The sequence below is a fragment of the Capra hircus genome, chromosome 2 (assembly GCF_001704415.2).
Source record: "Capra hircus breed San Clemente chromosome 2, ASM170441v1, whole genome shotgun sequence".
NCBI lineage: Eukaryota > Metazoa > Chordata > Mammalia > Artiodactyla > Bovidae > Capra > Capra hircus.
The window spans coordinates 126875206-126896230 of NC_030809.1; the positions used below are offsets into that span (position 1 = coordinate 126875206).

General features: G+C 38.4%; 1 protein-coding gene across 1 annotated transcript in view; it reads left to right on the forward strand.

Annotated features, from left to right (window-relative positions):
- The window catches only part of FAM171B (family with sequence similarity 171 member B), an 82612-nt gene that overhangs the window by 52737 nt on the left and 8850 nt on the right, over window positions 1-21025 (forward strand). The window contains exons 2-6 of the mRNA XM_018065470.1: window positions 2410-2643; window positions 9446-9538; window positions 12821-12979; window positions 15682-15852; window positions 20294-20410. Coding sequence (XP_017920959.1) covers window positions 2410-2643; window positions 9446-9538; window positions 12821-12979; window positions 15682-15852; window positions 20294-20410 — 774 coding nt within the window. The remainder of the gene's footprint in view (window positions 1-2409; window positions 2644-9445; window positions 9539-12820; window positions 12980-15681; window positions 15853-20293; window positions 20411-21025) is intronic.

Sequence of the window (21025 nt, forward strand, 5' to 3'; positions counted from 1 at the left end):
GTCTTTTCAATGAGTTAGTTCTTCACATCAGGTGGCCAAAGTATTGGAGTTTCAGCTTCAGCATCAGTCCCTCCAATGAACACCCAGGACTGATTTCCTTTAGGATGGACTGGTTGGATCTCCTTGCAGTCCAAGGGACTCTCAAGAGTCTTCTCCAACACCACAGCATCAATTCTTTGGCGCTTAGCTTTCTTTCCAGTCCGACTCTCACATCCATACATGACCACTGGAAAAACCATAGTAATGTGCAGTATTCTTCTTATATGGTTTATCTGATTTTGGTACATTATCCTTCCCTCCTTCTCTTTCTCTTATGGAAGATAGGGTGAAAAGTGAAAAAAGTGAAAGGGTTAGTTGCTCAGTCATGTCTGACTCTTTGTGACCCCATGGACTGTAGTCTGCCATGCTCCTCTGTCCATGGAATTCTCCAGGTAAGAATATTTGAGCAGGTAGCCATTCCCTTTTCCTAGGGATCTTCCCGACCCAGGGATTGAACCCAGGTCTCTTGCATTACAGTCAGATTCTTTACCATCTGAGGAATAAAATATTCTGTACTTACAGTTGTGCCCTATGTCATTTAAGCTACTTGCTTTGGAAACAAGTAATAAAACCCAACTCGTGCTATAAGATTTGGGGGAGTTTGATACAGCTCACAGATCATCAGGAGGGGCTGTACAACCCATCTTCTTGAAGGAGAGGGAAGCACAGAGTGGGGGAGCTTATAGACTCCCAGAGCTGATTCAGCTTCAGCAACTGTTAGCCTCTGTGTATCTTCAATCAACATTTCAAGGGCCTGACAGACTGTCTGGCCTGCGGTTTTGTTGTTGTTCGGTCACTAAGTTGTGTTTGACTCTTTGTGAGCCCATAGACTGCAGCCTACCAGGCTCCTCTGTCCTCCTCTGTCTCCTGGAGTTTGCATTAGTTCGATGCTTTATGCCAGCTGCTCAGTCAATTTTGTCTCAGGGTTTAGGGGCAGGTGGCTGGGGTATTTACTTTAGATTGCGCAGCAGCTACTTGTCCTTTATGCCTAGTTTATGGTACTAGGTGCACCTATACAAAGACATCTGGTTCAGAAGCTCGTCGTGCCATTTTTATTGCAGCCTTTTATTATTTTGCCAAGAGTTGTATTTCCCACTTGAATTTGCAGCATTGGTCTGGCACCAGCATGTGTTTGTGATTACCTTTTTATTTTTAATTAACGTTATATAAGAATTTAATGATTCTATTTTTAACGATTCTATTTAGATCTAAATGCCTTAGTTATGGTCCAAAAGCAATTTAAAGTCTCGATTATTTTAACAAAGAATAAATAAGTAAAATTTTTTGTAACTTAAGGTGGAGCTAGGGGTAAGTGCCCCTGCTAGTGCAGGAGAATTCAGAGATATGGGTTAGATCCTTGGGTCAGGAATACCTCCTGGAGGAGGGCACGACAGCTCACTCCGGTATTCTTGCCTGGGGAATCCTGTGGACAGAGGAGCCTGATGGGCTACAGTCCGTAGGGTCGCAAAGAGTTGGCCATGACTGAAGCAACTTAGCACACCCACATAGTTGATCTACAGTATTAGTTTCAGCAATATAGCCTAGTGATTCAGTATTTTTGTAGATTTTATTCCATTATAGGTTATTACAAGATAATGGCTGTAATTCCTTGTGCAATACAACACATTCTGGTTGCTTATCTATTTTATGAACAGTAGTTTGTTAACCCCATACCTCTAATTTGTACCCTCAGCTTCCCTCTCACCGTTGGTTACCTTATTTTCTGTGTCTGTGAGTTTGCATGTTTGGGGTATATGTTCATTTGTATTATTTTTTAGATTTTATGTATAAGTAATATGATAATATTTATCTTTCACTGACTTATTTCACTAAACATAATATTCTCTAGGTCCATTTGAGATTTTGTTTTGATATTTTGTAATTTGGAACTAAAACACATCCTCTGCTTTCCAGACAACAGAGCAAAATAAAAGAGCTATCCATGCACTAAAGGGTTTGGTGAATAGCATTTTATTCTAAGACTTTTGACTGTATTTTATTAGTACTAAATCTGTGTAACTTGATAATATTAGAAATTAGTCATAAAAAGTAAAAATTTTCCTAAAGCCAGAAGCTGTCTTTGCATTATTTACTATTCTCACTTTCCATTATTCACTATTGTCCCTTCTTTTCCTTTTAACTGGCAGAGAAAATAGTGATAATACTATACCGTATTAATAATATTCAGTTTAATCAGTTTTAGGAAGAATGAATTTGGTGGAATGTTTAACACCTTTCTATCCATCCATATGTATGTATCTTCTAAGTTTTTCAGCAGTTTTGTATTGGTCAGCTGTTTTAAATGACATTTTACAGTATAGTGACATGCTTTCTAGGATTTAATGTGCTGTGATTTTCTGTCTTTTCTAGTGTCTGTATTTATGCTGAAAGTCCAGGTGAATGACATCATCAGTCGTCAGTACCTGAGTCAAGCAGTTGTAGAAGTGTTTGTAAACTACACAAAGACAAATTCCACAGTAACGAGAAACAATGGAGCAGTGTTGATAAGAGTACCCTACAAGTTAGGACTCAGCTTAACCATTATTGCTTACAAAGATGGCTACGTGTTGACGCCTCTACCTTGGAAGACCAGAAGAATGCCAAGTAAGCACTTAAATAGTGTTTTGCCTTCACTAAATGTAAATGATTTTTTACTCTTTGAAAATTGCTTGTTCTGGTAAACTGAAAATATGACTGTCTATGTGAAGCCAGTATAAGGAGATTAGAAAGGCGTGCCAGTTTGAAGAAAATACGAAGGCCTTTTTCCTTCTGCAGAGGCCTGAAGGAATCCTGAGAAACAGCTCTGCTCTGGTACAAAACTTGTCTGCAGGTGTGTGTGGGGGTAGAGGGTGTGGCATGCCTACAGGATTAGGAAGGGCCAAAGTATTGATGAAGGGACCTTCTCAAAAGGTAGATGAACAGTTTAGATTTACATGATGACTAATAAAGCCATTCGTATAGATTCTTGAACACATTAAGTTGTTTAGAAACTGAGTTTACAGTGTATAGGGAATAGGTCAACAGCAGGGCTAAAATAGATTCAGGGTTATCTGGCTATGAAACTGGCTGTGCTGGGGGACTGTAAGGGTAGCCTGATGTAAGAAAGGAGATGAAAGGAGAGGTAAGCGTATAAGAGGCATACTAGAGAAAGAATCAGTATTTATTATGGTAATCACTTTATAATATATACACATACCATATCATTGTATACCTTAAGGTTCTATGATGTTAGGTGTCAGTTATGTCTCAATAAAGCTGGAAAAAATTGGTAGGACTTAGTATCACTAATTTGGAGAAGGAAATGGCAGCCCACTCCAGTATTCTTGCTTGGAGAATCCCATGGACAGAGGAGCCTGGTGGGCTACAGTCCATGGGTCGCAAAGAGTCGGACACTACTGAGTGACTACCACAGTATAACTAACTGCATATTGGGGGGGAAATGGTCAACCAGTTTCCAGAATACAAGTCTGATTGGAAGGATGATCCATTAGGCAATCAGTCTTTTCAAAAATTTTATATTTTAATGTTCTTGTTAAATTTTAGATATGATAGTTTCGTATTGGAAACATTTGAATTATTGAACTGTTTAAAATTAGATTGAGAAAGAGATGAAAAATTAGATAATTTAATAAGATTCACATGAGTAAAATTCTAGAAAATGACTAGAAAATCTGCATAGGGATATGGTTGAGATAAATTCATGGTCTCAAATGATTTAATTTTTTTTAAGCACAACTATTCATTCAGCAAAAGTGAGGAAAACAATGAAAGGAGAAACCAACTATTGGGAAAAGGAAATAATAAAGATAGAAGTATATTGGCATATGATAGAAAAATATAAAGAGTTGACAAAAATACATAAAAGCTTTAAAAATCATAAAAGTTATCAATAACAAGTTTAATGGCAAATATCTTAAAAATCCAATAAAATGAACAATTTTGTTATAATGTAAATGATTATTGCTTTTAGATGAGGTAAATTAATCATGTGTAAAATGTCCCAGATGAAAATAACTTCTAAGGCTATAAGGAAAAGTACCGCAGGTCATTCTACCATATCAATCAGTACAGCCTTGATCAGTACAGCCTTTGTTAGGATCCTTGATCCTAACAAAGGTAATGCAAAATTAAATGCCCTCTTGTGAGCATACTCTTTCTCATTTACACACCCCTCTATAGATCAATCTTACCTGTAGCTTGAAATGCAAAAATCCTGAGCAGAATAGTGAAAAAGAATTTCACCATTATTTAAATATAGCATACTGTCCAGACCAAGTAGAATTTTTCTTCTTTGCAGGACTATACAGATGTCAGACTTTATTAACTTTATATATCATACTATTAGAACAAGCTGGAATCAAGATTGCCAGGAGAACTATCAATAACCTCAGATGTGCAGATGACACCACTGTTACGGCAGAAAGTGAAGAGGAACTAAAGAGCCTCTTGATGAAGGTGAAAGAGGAGAGTAAAAGTCAAGTGTTAGTTGCTCAGTTGTGTCCAACTCTTTGTGACCCCATGGACTTAGCCCCGGAGAAGGCAATGGCACCCCACTCCAGTACTCTTGCCTGGAAAATCCCATGGGTGGAGAAGCCTGGTAGGCTGCAGTCAATGGGGTCGCTAAGAGTTGGACATGACTGAGCAACTTCACTTTCACTTTTCACTTTCATGCATTGGAGAAGGAAATGGCAACCCACTCCAGTGTTCTTGCCTGGAGAATCCCAGGAACGGGGGAGCCTGGTGGGCTGCCATCTATGGGGTCACACAGAGTCGGACACGACTGAAGTGACTTAGCAGCAGCAGCAGGACTTAGCCCACCAGGCTCCTCTGTCCATGGAATTCTCCAGGCAAGAATACTGGATTGGATTACCGTTCCTTTCTCCAGGGGATCTTCCCAACCCAGGGATCAAATGTATATCTTCTGCATTACAGACAGATTCTTTTATTGTATGAACCACCAGGGAACATTAAAAAAACATAAAGATCATGGCATCTAGTCCCATCACTTCATGGCAAATAGATGGGGAAACAATGGAAACAGACAGATTTTATTTTCTTGGGCTCCAAAATCACTGTGGATGGTGACTACAGCCATGAAATTAAAAGACGCTTGCTCCTTGGAAGAAAAGCTATGAAAAACCTAGAGAGCATGTTAAAAAGCAGAGTCAGCAATGGTTTTTCTAGTAGTTGTGTATGGATGTGAGAGTTGGACCATGAAGAAGGCTGAGTGCTGAAGAATTCATACTTTTGAACTGTGGTGTTGGAGAAGACTCTTGAGAGTCCCTTGGACAACAAGGAGATCATGCCAGTCCATCCTAAAGGAAATCAATCCTGAATTTTCACTGGAGGGACTGATGCTGAAACTGAAGCTCCAGTATTTTGGCCACCTGATGCAAAGAGCCGACTCATTAGGAAAGACGCTGATGCTGGGAAAGATTGAGGGCAGGAGGAGAAGGGGACAACAGAGAGTGAGATGGTTGGATGGCATCACTGGCTTAATGGACACGAGTCTGAGCAAGCTCTGGGAGATGATGAAGGACAGGAGAGCCTGGTGTGCTGCAGTCCATTGGGTCTCAAAGAGTCAGACATGACTGAGCGACTGAACAACAACAATTAGAAGAAATTAGAACACGTATGTGATAATATCAACAAATGCCTGAAATGTATTTTGTAAGTTCACCATTCATGCGTAACCAAGAATAAACTCTTTAAAAACTAGGACCACAAAGATATACTTAGATATCTTAAAGTCATACTAAGCATAAAATATTAGAGGTGATCCTACTAAAGTAAGAAACTAAATACAGATATCTATATTATTTTACATTGTAGTAGAAGTTCTGATCAGAACAAAAAGATATTAACAGATAAAAAAGAGGAGAGCTATTAGGAAGAATCAAAGCCATTATTTGTGGTTATGATCATATCCTTGGAAAACTGAAAGTTAGCACTGGTAAAGATCGATAGATGTTCTGGTATGTTTAACATACTAGAGGTGATAACCAATTAGGAAAAAGGAAAATAAATGCTTCTCAGAACAATATGAGAAGGGAAACCTACAAAAAAAGTGAAGTAACTGTGGGGAGGAAAATTACCAAATGTTACTGATAGAACTAGAAAAAAAAAAATCAACTAAAACACCAGATAACTGGAAAAATATTTTTCTTACCCTGGATATTGTGAAGATTTTAATTCTTCCCATATTAATTTACAGATTTAATGCATTAGCAAAATACTTGGCAAAATAATTCTTGAAGAATAAATGTGTAAAAATACCTGAAGTTTTAAGAGATTTACTAGAGGCAGTTTGAAATTCCAGATAACTAAAATATCTAGCTACAGATTTACTGTGATATTTTACTATGATTTGTACTATAATACAAATCAGATACTAGTAGGTATAAAAAATATAATCTACGGTAGTTCAGTTCAGTTGCTCAGTTGTGTCCGACTCTTTGCGACCCCATGAATCGCAGCACGCCAGGCCTCCCTGTCCATCACCATCTCCCGGAGTTCACTCAGACTCACGTCCATCGCGTTCGTGATGCCATCCAGCCATCTCATCCTCGGTCATCCGCTTCTCCTCCCGCCCCTAATCCCTCCCAGCATCAGAGTCTTTTCCAATGAGGCAACTATTCACATGAGGTGGCCAAAGTACTGGAGCTTCAGCTTTAGCATCATTCCTTCCAAAGAAATCCCAGGGTTGATCTCCTTCAGGATGGACTGGTTGGATCTCCTTGCAGTCCAAGGGACTCTCAAGAGTCTTCCCCAACACCACAGTTCAAAAGCATCAATTCTTCAGCACTCAGCCTTCTTCACAGTCCAACTCTCACATCCATACATGACCACAGGAAAAACCATAGCCTTGACTAGACGGACCTTAGTCGGCAAAGTAATGTCTCTGCTTTTGAATATATAATCTATGGTAAGGAACCATTATAAATCATTGAGGAAAAAGCTGCATATTCAATAAGTAATACTGGAATATTTTGCTAACCATTTGCAGTAAATTAATTTGAATCCATATTCCAAAATATATTGTTCAAAGAGTTCAAATGTGGAAAATTATATTTAATATAATAAACTAAACTTCTTTTAGGATGGTCTTTTTAAACTGAAAAGCAATGAATGATGTCGTAAAAGATAAATTTCACCATAATTTTTAAAAGTAGGAAAAATATGTAAAGTAATAAGGAATGATACCTTTTATGTGCTAAGAATTCATTCATGTCAGTAAAAGACACCAGGGCTTTTACTGAAAAAGCTGTCAGGGTAGCCCCTTTCAACACCTGGGACTAAGAAAGCATCCATGTCTGGGATCCAGTCATCTCAAGGTCCAAGCTATTATCCTACCACCTCCTCTCCAATCTTGGAACTCCAACAATCTGTCTAAATATTAATAATTTCTGAATTAAAATTACTTTCATTGGTAGTCTTCCTTTTCTATTTAAGAAAAAAAATTTGCTTTATATCCACCCATAATTTTTGTATATAAAATATAAATGGACAGAATCATCACTTAGCAGTTTTCAAACAGGAAATACAAGTTGGAGAATGCGATAAAATATTTACCTTTCTAATAATCTAAGTACACCCCCCAAAACATGCATTTGTTAGATTTTTCACCGCAGGAGAGTTTTTATAGAGTGAACATCCTCAGTACTGACAGGATGGGCCTCCTCAAACACTGCTGGTGGGAGAAGGCAGTATTATCTGGATGACAGTTTTGAAATATATCTGTCAGAGTCTTTAAAATCTTTGTCTTTGCTGGGAATCTTTTCTAAAAATGAACATACAAATAAAGTGGACAGATATTTGTGCACAAGGATAATGAGGCGAATATCCTGTAATCGTGAAAATGGAAACAGTCTACAGTATTATACAGTTTAAGTGAATCTTGATACTTTAAGAAGTGTGACCTTGAAAATGTTATGAAAAGTTTCTACCGAGGGACAGAAATGCTTACAACGTCTTAAGTGAAAATGCAGGGTGAAAGTACTCTGTGTACGATATCATACTCCCTCTTTTTTAAACCACAGGAAAAATCCAGGAAGAGCTGCAGTGAAATACTAATAGTGGTGGTCTCTGTGGTGGTACTGTGATGACCATCATTTTCTTCCTTTTCTGTATTTCTCAGCTTTTCCAGAGAAGATACACATCCCTTTTAAAATCAGAAACTTTTTTGTAAATCGAAGGGAAGTCTGAATGCACATTTTAATGAGATTCAGAAAGATTCTCCTCAGGCTTAATAGAAAAAGCTGTCACGGTAGCCCCTTTCAACACCTGGGAGTAAGAAAGCATCCATGTGTGGGATCCAGTCATCTCAAGGTCCAAGCTATTATCCTACCACCTCCTCTCCAATCTTGGAACTCCAACAATCTGTCTAAATATTAATAATTTCTGAATTAAAATTGCTTTCATTGGTAGTCTTCCTTTTCTATTTAAGAAAAAAAAAATTTGCTTTACATCCACCCATAATTTTTGTATAGTTTTATATTTTATCCTCTTTTTCATATTTCCTTTAGGAGTAAGCTGTAATTAAAAGTATTCCCAGGCAAGTGTATTTTATCTTTTCTTAAGTGATTTAGGGGTATTGTATAGTTTCTGTTGATATTTAAATACATTGCTTGGAGGAGAGAGATCAATGAGAACTTGTACTTTAGGTAATGCCTCAAAACATTTTTCTTTTGCAGGATTGGTAAGCTTATCTGACTTGTTCTTGCTTATAAAATGATGGTCTTTTATCCCTGCCTCTTGCTCCTCATCTGGAAAGAATTGTTACCTTTCAGGGATCTGCACTTACTCATCCCACCAATCATTTCAGATAGCTACTCTTGTAGACAGGTTCGGCCTCATCCTGCCTGCTACCAAAGGTTGCCTGTGGATCACGTGTATGTTAAACTGTTTCATCCTTTGCCAACTCAGTCTGTTTGGTGAACCACACGGTGAAGAAGAACATTGAACCTTTGTGTGGGAAGTTAAAAAAGAATGGATGTACTCCCCTTAAAGAACCTAAAATCATGGAGGCAGGAAAAAAGGTTTTAAAAGTTATAAGAAGGAATAAGTAATGATTGTATAGAGAAAAGAGCAGAGGGCTGGTTAAGCATTTAGCTTGACCACACACATATATACATATATATGGGGTTAGAGAACATCATTAGTCATCTTGGTACAAAGTATTGTATGAAATTTAAAAAAAATTAGTAGTGATGCCCAATCGTCTCACTTTATTATGTTCCTTTTTCCCCTCTATATTTTACATTCATTCTTCCTTTGTTTTGAATTGCTTTTCCCATCACACAGTTTGTTTTTCCTACATTTTTAGGGCCTGCTGGAGCAGAACTATCTTTGTCCCTGTTTTACCTCCATGTCTAATAAAATATTCTAATTGTGCTATATTTCACAGTATATTCATCAGTTACACTTTCATTGTTCCCACAAAACCAAGCAAATATATGGCTATTTGAAGACACTATTTTAATTACTGGAAAATTAGCTGGTAAGTACTCGACTTCTTCTTAACTAGTAAGGAAACAATTGAAAGTGACTGTATTGTATAACTGTACTACTTCACCAATGGATCAGTGTTGATTATAAGGTGGGGAAAATTTAAATTGAACTGGGATGACTGGTATTGACTCTAAGTTGATCTGAACTGATTCTTATTTCACTATCAAGCTATAGCAGGCGTATTTTTTTGTGTGTAGTCGGAATCATTCTCTTTTATCATTTTAGCCACCCTCAATAGAACATTTGACTTTCGGAAATACTGGAAAGAGTCTCTGAACTTCTTCCCAAATCACGGCTCTTGCTGGGCTTTGGTGGTTGGTAAAATTGGGGAAAGGACTCAGGCCTTTGGGGCATTCTTGTCGGCAGGTCCCTTTCATTCTTGCCTCTGACGTTAATCTTGCTGCCTGCAAGGGAAAGGGCTGAGGCTGGGAAATCCAGTATCTACTGAGCAGACATGATTTGCCCCACTCACATGTCCCAAGGGCAGGAATACAAGAAGCCTGATTTGGGGTGTGATTCAAACTGTGTTTTCCAACTCTGCTTAGCAACCTCGAAGATGCTAGCTTTCATCCTCACCTGCCTCCTCCCCTCCCTTAACTAGTCCTTAGGGGAAATCCCAGCATTTTGCAACTCTTACTGCATATTATGTAAAACCTCTGTAAATGACAATAATCCACTTATTTCTTTTGGGAAATCAATGTTTAGAACCAAAGCATAATAGGAATGACTGGTAAAGGCAGAAAACCTTAGAGTCCAAGACAAGAGTCATGGTAAAAAAAACCAGTTTTTGAAATTCTTCATTTTTAGAAGCTATCTTATTTAGTCCTAATGTATTAAAGAAAACCTAATACTATCATTTGGAAAAAACTGGGGCTTGATTAATCTTGGAGAAATTTACTGAACAAGGTAGTAGAATCTCTCTCTCTTGACTGATTTTGCTGGTGCACAGCAGGATGGATGCAGAGCTGTGTATGAAGGGTAAAAAGTAAATGGGACCTGCATGTGTGCAGAGAAAGGCCGTTATCTTGACATAGTCCTGCTCCTTACTGGCCTCTTCAAACTCTTTCCATTTTTCAGCTTTCCGCCCCTTATTGTCTATTTTCAAATGAGTTCTCATTTCTGGTCACAAAATGGCTTTTGCGACTCCTGGACATACCTGCTCACATTAAATCCAGTAGGGAAGAGCATGTCTTTGCCCCTAGAAGTCCAAGCAAAACTCACATTGTCTGTGCTCAGACGCTTAGTTGTGTCCTACTCTTTGTGATCCCATAGACTGTAGCCCACCAGGCTCCTCTGTCCATGGGAATCTCCTGGCAAGATTACTGGAGTGGGTTGCCATTTCCTACTCCAGGGGATCTTCCCAACCCAAGGATCGAACCCATTCTCTTGCATCTTCTGCATTGGCAGGTGGATTCTTTATACTGTTGCTGCCTGGGAAGCCCAAAATCCACGTTGCATCTCATTAACTGTGGTTGGCACAGGTTCCGTCACTCAGCAAGTCACTGTGGTCAAGAGGACAATGAGATGCTGTTGATTGCTTTCAGCCCACTCCAGCATGCTCCAGTACCTCTACTCTTGTTGCAGAAATGAAACCCCAGATGTGCCACATGGGTCAGCGTGTGGTTCCCCAGAGTGAAACTCAGAGGTGAATAAATTCTGGGCAGAAGAATCAAGCTCAAGCAGGCTCTAGGCTAAAGGTGCCTTGTGTGATCTAAGTTCAGTTGCTCAGTCGTGTCCGACTCTTTGCTCATGGACTGCAGCACTCCAGGCTTCCCTGTCTATCACCAACTCCCGGAGCTTACTTAAACTCATGTCTATCGAGTCGGTGATGCCATCCAACCATCTCATCCTCTGTCATCCCCTTCTCCTCCCACCTTCAATATTTCCCAACATCAGAGTCTTTTCAGTGAGTCAGTTCTTCACATCAGGTGGACAAAGTATTGGAGTTGCAGCTTCAGGATCAGTCCTTCCAATGAATTTTCAGGACTGATTTCCTTTAGGATTGACTGGTTTGATCTCCTTGCAGCCCAAGGGACTCTCAAGAGTCTTCTCCAACACCACAGTTTCAAAGCATCAATTCTTCAGCGCTCAGCTTTCTTTATAGTCCAACTCTCACATCCATACATGACTACTGGAAAAACCATAGCTTTGACTAGAAGGACGTTTGTTGGCAGAGTTATGTCTCTGCTTTTTAATATGCTGTCTAGGTGGTCATAACTTTTCTTCCAGGGAGCAAAGGTATTAATTTCATGGCTTCAGTAACCATCTGCAGTGATTTTGGAGGCCCCCAAAATAAAGTCAGCCACCATTTCCACTGTTTCCCCATCTATTTGCCATGAAGTGATGAGACCAGATGCTGTGATCTTGGTTTTCTGAATGTTGAGTGTTAAGCCAACTTTTTCACTCTCCCCTTTCACATCAAGAGGCTCTTTAGTTCTTCTTCACTTTCTGCCATAAGGGTGGTGCCATCTGCATATCTGAGATTATTGATATTTGTCCCAGCAATCTTGATTCCAGCTTGTGCTTCTTCCAGCCCAGCATTTCTCATGATGTACTCTGCATAGAAGTTAAATAAGCAGGGTGACAATATACAGCCTTGACGTTCTCCTTTCCCGATTTGCAACCAGTCTGTTGTTCCATGTCCTGTTCTAACTGTTGCTTCCTGACCTGCATACAGATTTCTCAGAAGGCAGGTCAGGTGGTCTGGTATCCCATCTATTGAAGAATTTTCCACAGTTTGTGATCCACATGGTCAAAGGCTTTGGCATAGTCAGTAAAGCAGAAATAGATGTTTTTCTGTAACTCTCTTGCTTTTCTGATGATCCAGCGGATGTAGGCAATTTGATCTCTGGTTCCTCTGCCTTTTCTAAACTAGCTTGAACATCTGGAAGTTCACAGTTCATGTACTGTTGAAGCCTGGCCTGGAGAGTTTTGAGCATTACTTTGCTATCGTGTGAGTGTAATGCAATTGTGCGGTACTTTGAACATCTTTGGCATTGCCTTTCTTTGGGATTGGAATGAAAGCTGACCTTTTCCAGTCCTGTGGCCACTGCTGAGTTTTCCAAATGTGCTGGCATATTGAGTGCAGGACTTTGAGTTAAAGAAAAGGGCATTTCTTGTTTATTCAGATCTGAATATAAAATAATCATTATAATAAGATGTTAGTAATGTTTTAGAAATAGCTGGTTCACTTAGAGTAACATGTCCTGACCAGCAGTGCTGTGCTTACTGTGCATTTGTTTTATTTGCTAATAAGGTTTTCTTTTTCCAGATGCCAAATCTCAACCAAGTGTTCAGTTTTCAAAAGCCTTAATTAAACTACCCAACAACCATCAGATTAGCAATGTTACAGGCTACCTTACAGTTCTACAACAGTTTTTGAAAGTGGATAATTTTCTCTATACAACCGGCATTACTCTCAATAAGTCAGGTATTTCCTAATTTTTATATAATCTCTTTATAAAAACAGTACATATTCAAATTCTATTTATTTAGATGTTTGATATTAATTTACACTTTGGAGGAGATATCACTTGAAACATAAACATAGTTATTAAAGTGTTTATAGGCAGTCCTTTTATTCTAGTACATTATGAAAGAGATTATATCAGAACCTTATGCATAAATTACAAGTTAATGGGGAATGTAATTTACAGGGTATTTTTATTCAAAGGAGGTAAACAAGCTATAGAAAATAATAATGTTTACTGTAAAATTTTGCAACTTAAAAAAATGCATTTAAAAGTGGAAATTTGATTAAGAAGTTTAGACATATGATTTGACCAATCATTCTCAAACTGATCAGAAGTGTCAATAATTGTTGGAAACAAAAAAAGTTTGTAGATTGGAGTGAGCAATTGGAAATTTTGAAATATTTGAAAAACTTTGAGTAAAAGAGTAAATATTGAAAAAATATATTTTTCAGATTCAACAGTAGTAATATATAAGGCTGTCATGACCTAAGTTAAGGAGGTGATAGGATTTTACATTTTATTTAATAATTTACTTATGAATGACCCCTGTAAAAGCTGTATCTTTCCTCTGTACATCCACGCTTGTTCCACCATTTCTACCACTTGTTGCCAGTACGAAACGCCACAGTTTTTAAAATCACCTCAGACAATCTGTAATTTTTATGGTTTCATGTGAGTCAAATTTTTTGGTCCATATCATTTGGGGACTAGTCAGAAATTAGAGTAGTCAGCAAATAGGTGTTATGGTTAGATAGGCATTTTTTCTACCTGCTGTAGCTGATGTTATTGATACCCCAGGCAGATGACCCTCTCTTCTGTTACAAGCCTAAATATTTCCTACTGCATGTATCTGTGACTCTGCATAAGGGCATTCCCTGGCCCAGGAAGCAGACGTGGCCCTCACAAGAGGCAGGCTCTCAACCAGTGACAGAAAAGAGTACGTAAAGTGTACGCACCTCTTCATGAACACATCCTGTGTTGGCTTCCTTCCTTCTTCTGTGTCCTCCTCCATTCCCTCAGTGGAGGGTGCTTCCTTCCTTCCAAAGTGTTATTTCAGGGTCTGCTTCTTGAGGAAGCCAAGCTCAGACACCTGCCAAATTTTTCCAGGTATAAATTATAGGATGCTCAAAGTATTACAAGCGTGGTAACCAATATACACTATCACAAATGAAGCTCATATTGCCCTGGAGGGTTTTTATGAACAAGACTCATTAGATTCAGTGGGAAGAAGTTATGTTCTGCCCGTCATCATTTCTCTACCACCTCCTTTTGAGATTGTTCATTAGATGTTTCAATTGTCCTGACGCTGCTAACATTTTAAAAGTCCTAGAGCCATGGTGTCAGATGAGAATGTTCTGTCCTGCCCAGTATGGTAGCAGTTAGCCACAGGTGGCAGTTGAACTCTTGAAATATACCCAGTGCACTGAGGAACTAAATTGATAATTTCATTTTAAACTGAAATTGCCACATGTTGCTCATGGCTAATATACTGATTACACAGTTCTAGAGTTCTGTGAATATGAAAATGCTTTTTAAAAGTCTCCTCATTGTCTTTCAGACTCTTTTTTCCTTTTCTTCTAGTTGGCCTCATCCCAAATGATGGGGTGTTGACCTCATCAGTTTCAGATGCATTCAGTAGGTGAAGCCACTTACTTCACAGAACCGAGGGGTGGAGTTAAAGCCAGCTGGTTTTACAGTTTGATATGAGATATTATAATTACTTACATAGTACTTTTTATAGTACATTACTTACCAGTGCAACTAGTCTACAGAATATATATGGCACTATTTTGCTTATCTTATGATAGAATTTTAGGATGTTTACAAAGGTTAAATCTCTTGTATTTAACAGAAGATCTCCGATAAGCCAGTGGTTGCCCTGTCTGATAACTGGAGATATATTACCAGGTTCGGTGGTAGCGATAATTAGAATTCGTTTCCATGGCCTGATGCTGTTTCCATCTCGCTCTGCGCTCTCATCTTCCTTCTTACACATGCCAAGATCACTTCTGATGTGGGGTTTGTCCTGGTTTCTTCTGCCTGGAAGGCTCTTCTCTGAGGTCCCTGCATGGATGGCACCTGTCATTTGGCCACTGCTCAAATGTCTCCTTCTCAGAGAAGCAGCCTTCCTGATGGTTTTGTAGGTTTTTAAAAACATCAAATTATTGAAATGGATAACCAACAAAGGCCCTACTGGATAGCACAGGGATCCTGCTCAATATTAGATAACAACCTAAATGGGAAAAGAATTAGAAAATTAATAGATACATGTATATGTATAACTGAATCACTTTGCTGTACACCTGAAACTATCAGCATTTTTAACCAACTATACTCCAGTGTAAAATAGAAAGTTAAAAACAACAACAAAAATTGCCTTTTAGATTCCAGTGACATTAAATCAGAGGAGTCTGAGAGAATTAGATCATTAGGCTCATAACATGATGTCTCAGTATTACTTAAGTATAGCATTTACTTATGATATATTTTGTAGTTTAAAAATCTTTAAATAGAACCTAGTATCTATTTGGTATTACACTGGATAACTCTGGTTGAAATACAGGAACTAGATATTTTAGGCCAATATTAGTTTGTTGTTAATATATAACTAGAGTCTGTGCTTTACATATGATTTTAATGAACTGTCTTCTGTTTTTAGGTTTTGAAAGCATTGAGTTAACTCCTCTTGCTGCAATATGTGTGAAAATATATTCTGGAGGAAAAGAAGTAAAGGTGGATGGCTCTATTCAAATTTCTCTTCCTCTTCTACATACAAATGATGTAAGTGCAGGGGATCACATACCTGCCTGGACATTTGATATGAACACAGGTATGTGAACTATGGGAAAAGGTTCTGAATACTTTGACATTTTTGAATATTTGAATGTTTATCTTATACAGTATTGTAAAGTAAAATAAAGTAAAAATAAAAATTAAAAAAATAAAAATAAAATTAAAAAAAAGAAATAGGTTGCTATTGTTATTAAAAAATTTCAGCTTTATTAAGGTATAATTGACAAATTTCTATTTTGCATAGAATATTAAATTTTAATATACCTTATTATTTAAACATTAATATTTATATATGAATGTTTTATCTTTAGTAGAGCACTAAATCAGTAATATTATGATTTTAAGCACTTTATCAGTGACCAAAAGTGGCCCCACTTTGATTAATATAATAAAATTGTAGGGAAAATGATATCACTATTATTTTAAAATAGCATTATTTACTCACATTCCCATGTTTTATATTTTGAGGCTCTTATGGGTTTTTGTTATGATAGTGCTAATGCTTAGTGGCTTAGTTGTGTGCAATTCTTTGTGACCCCATGGACTGTAGCATGCCAGGCTCCTCTGTCCATGGGGATTCTCCTGGCAAGAATATTGGAGTGGGTTGCTGTGCTTTCCACCAGGGGATGGTCCCCACACCAGTGATCATACCCAGGCCTCCCCATATTGCAGGTGGATTCTTTACCATCTGAGCCACCAGCGAAGCCCAAGAATACTGAGCTTATCCCTTTTCCAGGGGATCTTCCTGACCCATGAAGCAAATTGGGGTCTCCTGCATTGCAGGTGGATTCATAGGCAATATAAACTTATATCTAAAAGCTTGGCTAAAGCAATTAATAAACTATGCAAATTTCATGAAAATAAATAACATGGTATTCTCTGTATGTGTCTCTCTATATATATATATAAATGTAGAAAGAGTGATTGATTATTTTCCAAAAAAAATATTTTGGTACCAATTTTGTTTCTTGAGATTAGCCTCCTAAATAGCAACTGGATGCATTTTTCTCTTCTGCTTCTCTTGGTTTTGTTTTTCCATGTAAATAAAGTGAGAGTCCTTATCAAAAAACAAAAAAAGATGATCAGTCCCCGACAACTGAAAAGCCCAGGGGTAGAACTGTGTTGGATTAAGTCACAATGCACAGACTAGACTGGTTTGTAGGACTTGATTTCTCTCTCATCTGTTTCCTGTGTTAATAACCTTTCTGAAATAGGATTTCCCTTTGGAGTGGCAGGAAGGCTGTAGGTGCTTTCACTTTATACTAGCCAGGTTAAAGTCCAAAAGGTAGAGAAATTCTTTTCCTAGTAGCTAGTACACAAGCCCTTAACTGCATTTCTAGGAGGAGGTTTGCATGCCTATCTCAGAACAAATGTCTGTGGCCTGCAAATAGATTTCATAGATTTATTTAGGCTTCGTCATGTGTTGGCGCTGGGACTGGAGCCCTAAACTAATCACGCAGACTAAGAAGAGGGAGCAGTGTATTCTCAAAGAGGCTTTTAATTGAAGTTTCATTGTAACTGAAAAGGTAGGTAGTGAGGCACAAACACGTTCACTACAGAAGATAAAAACAGATATATTATTTAAAAAAGACTGGAAATTATGTACATAACAAAGGTAGTTGTAAGGGACAAACTCTTCTTTCAACTCTATTCTGCACTCAAAAGTTTCATTTCTGGTCACCAAATGTGAGGGTATTTTTCTCGTACCCTCCAACATGAGCTAAGTGTCCGAAAATTGCCTTCAGTGGTCCGTCTAGTCAAAGCTGTGGTTTTTCCAGTAGTCATGTATGGATGTGAGAGTTGGACCATAAAGAACGCTGAGTGCCAAAGAATTGATGCTTCTGAACTATGGTGTTGGAGAAGATTCTTGAGAGTCCCTTGGACTGCAAGGAGATCCAACCAGTCCATCCTAAAGGAGATCAGTCCTGGGTGTTCATTGGAAGGACTGATGCTGAAGCTGAAACACCAGTACTTTGGCCACCCAATGTGAAGAACTGACTCATTTAAAAAGACCCTGATGCTGGGAAAGATTGAAGGTGGGAGGAGAAGGGGATGTCAGAGGACGAGATGGTTGGATGGCATCACCGACTCAATGGACATGAGTTTGAGTAAATTTGGGGAGCTGGTCATGGACAGGGAGGCCTGGTGTGCTGCAGTTCATGGGGTCACAAAGAGTTGGACTGCAGATGGTGATTGCAGCCATGAAATTAAAAGACATTTACTCCTTGGAAGGAAAGTTATGACCAACCTAGATAGCATATTGAAAAGCAGAGATATTACTTTCCCAACAAAGATCCGTCTAGTCAAGGCTATGGTTTTTCCAGTGGTCATGTATGGATGTGAGAGTTGGACTGTGAAGAAGGCTGAGTGCCTAAGAATTGATGCTTCTGAACTGTGGTGTTGGAGAAGACTCTTGAGAGTCCCTTGGACTGCAAGGAGATCCAACCAGTCCATCCTAAAGGATCAGTCCTGGGTGTTCATTGGAAGGATTGATGCTGAGGCTGAAACTCCAATACTTTGGCCACCTCATGCGAAGAGTTGACTCATTGGAAAAGACTCTGATGCTGGGAAGGATTGGGGGCAGGAGGAGAAGGGGATGGCAGAGGATGAGATGGCTGGATGGCATCACCAACTCGATGGACATGAGTTTGAGTAAACTCCAGGAGTTGGTGATGGACAGGGAGGCCTGGAGTACTATGATTCATGGGGTCGCAAAGAGTCAGACACGACTGAGTGACTCTGACCTGACTGAGTGACTGAAGTGAACTGAGTGAGACCCTATCTACCTGGAGTTAGTGTCAGATCCCACAGGTTAAAGGCTTGGTCCCACAGCCTGCAACTCAAGAGGCCAACTGCAAGTCCAGCTTATCAGCCATGCTCCTGCTGTGATTGGCTATAAAGTGGAGGCTTCCGTGACCCTCTCTTCATTTGGTAACTTGCTAGAACAGCTCACAGGAAGACAGTTTACTAGCTAGGTTATCGGTTTCCTATAGAAGGATACACTTTGGTAACAGCCAGATGAAAGAGATACACAGCGTAAGGGGTTTGGAGCTTCAGTGCTCTCTCCTTGGGTGAATCACCTTCCTAGCACCTCCACGTGTTCACCAGCTCTGCTCTTTGAACGCTGCAGTTTAGGGGCTTTTGTGGAGGCCACAGTATGTAGCCACGCTTGATTAAATCTTTGAACACTGACGATTGAATTCAAGCTCCAGCACCTCTCCCTTCTCCAGAGGGGTATGTGGGGGTGGGGATGAAAGGTACATGCAGTTGGATCCCCTGGCAACTAGCCCCCATCCACTGGGACTTTCCAAAATTCACCTCATTTACATAAACTCAGACATGGTTGAAATTGGCTTGTTGTCAACAAGAAAAGACACTCTTTCCACCTTTATGGATCTTATCACATAGGGAATTACAAGGTTTTTAGGAGCTCTATGCCAGGACTGGGGATTTAAGACCATATATTTAAATTTCTTATTGTAAGTCACAGTGTTGCAGTGGTATAGTTCTGTAAAACATTGGATTAAAAGCTGTAAGACCTGGATTCTGGTCCATTTACCAGCAATATGATGTTGAACAAGTCACTTGACTTATTCTGGCCTCAATCCCCTGACTTGTTGAATGAGAGAATTGTTTCAAGACACTTTAAAGAAGAATATCTGCTTTGAGTTCTGCTTTCTGTTTCTCCTGAAAAAAGCCTGTGTTTCTCATGTACCTTCCAGTGGCAAAATTTTTGAATTGATTCATCACATGTACTGCTTAAGTATAACATGACTATTCAAAAAGCAGGTTGACTCACTCCCATAATTTCAAGTTTGTCTATATACATCATTACAATGAATCAGTAAACCAAATACATAGACCAAACTTATAAACAAGCTTTGTAATGCTGGGCTTCATAAAAGATATTGGTTTTACTGAATTCTTTCTTCTGTGGTTGATATTTAAATGAATCAGAATAGTACTTTTTTAAATTTTAAGACATTTAGTTCTAAAAGAACCATGCCAGCAGTACTAGAACAAAACAGCATTTAATAAAAATATTAATAAGGTCATAAAACACATACTGTAAGCATTTAATCAGAACCCCAGAGTAGTTAACAACCATCTGTTGATAAATTTGGATTTAATTACATTCTTACTAAGACATATCTCAATATACACAATTTAGACATTATTTGGAAAGTATGATTTCCCTAAGTAGATACCCTTTTTATATTTATATAAAATTTATATTGATTTTATATATGATATAAAGTTTATTTATATTGATTTTATATCCTTTGGTCATAACAAATCAAATTATTTAATATAATATATATTATGATATATATTATCCCATGAAAATATGTTGTCACAGTTTTCATCTTTGAAAATATCCTACAAAGTATTCTGTACATGACTATCAACAAACTCCTGTTAGCATTCAAGATATATAAGATAACTGATTATTACTTTTTATTTGCCTTGCTTTTTAGGTGCGTGGGTAAATCATGGCCAGGGAATGGTCAAGGAATATAACAGTCATTTAATATGGACATATGATGCACCACATTTGGGCTACTGGATAGCAGCTCCGCTTCCAGGAACTAGAGGTATGGTAAAAATGAAACAAAATATAAACTTTAAAAAATCCAAATAGTCATGCTAAAACTGATATTAGTTTCCCATTTTATTCTAAGCATTGCTACTTACTGTATTATACTGGAAAAAGCTTCTAGTCTCTTAATCTCAGCTTTATTTTACTTTTTCCAGATATATAGGGAAAGATTAAGTTCCATGAACTCTAGGGTCATTTACAACTGTTATACCTGATGAATCTGAAGTGCAAAGTTTATTCAAATCAAGAATTTTCTTAGTTTGCTTTTTATGAATGAATTCTACCCAGATCAGTTAAGAGCTTTTGACTGCGAACACCACGAGCAGATTTTGGATAATTAGAAACACATAGTAGGATCTCAGGAGTTTGCAGGATCCTAGGGAAAGCTGAAAGAGCAGACTATAAAAGGCAGGAATCCTAGAGGACCCAGTTAGCAGACCTGCTCCACTGTCTTTGGAAGATTGCTGCTTCAAGACAGCTGATCCTAACCCTTTGCAGTCTTTTCCTCACACTGTTCCTGATCTTTCTAGGGATGAAAAATTTTCAGACTTAGGTCATCATTGGTGGGGGTGTGGTGGGGATGAGGGACTGTTGAATAATAGTGTTTGTC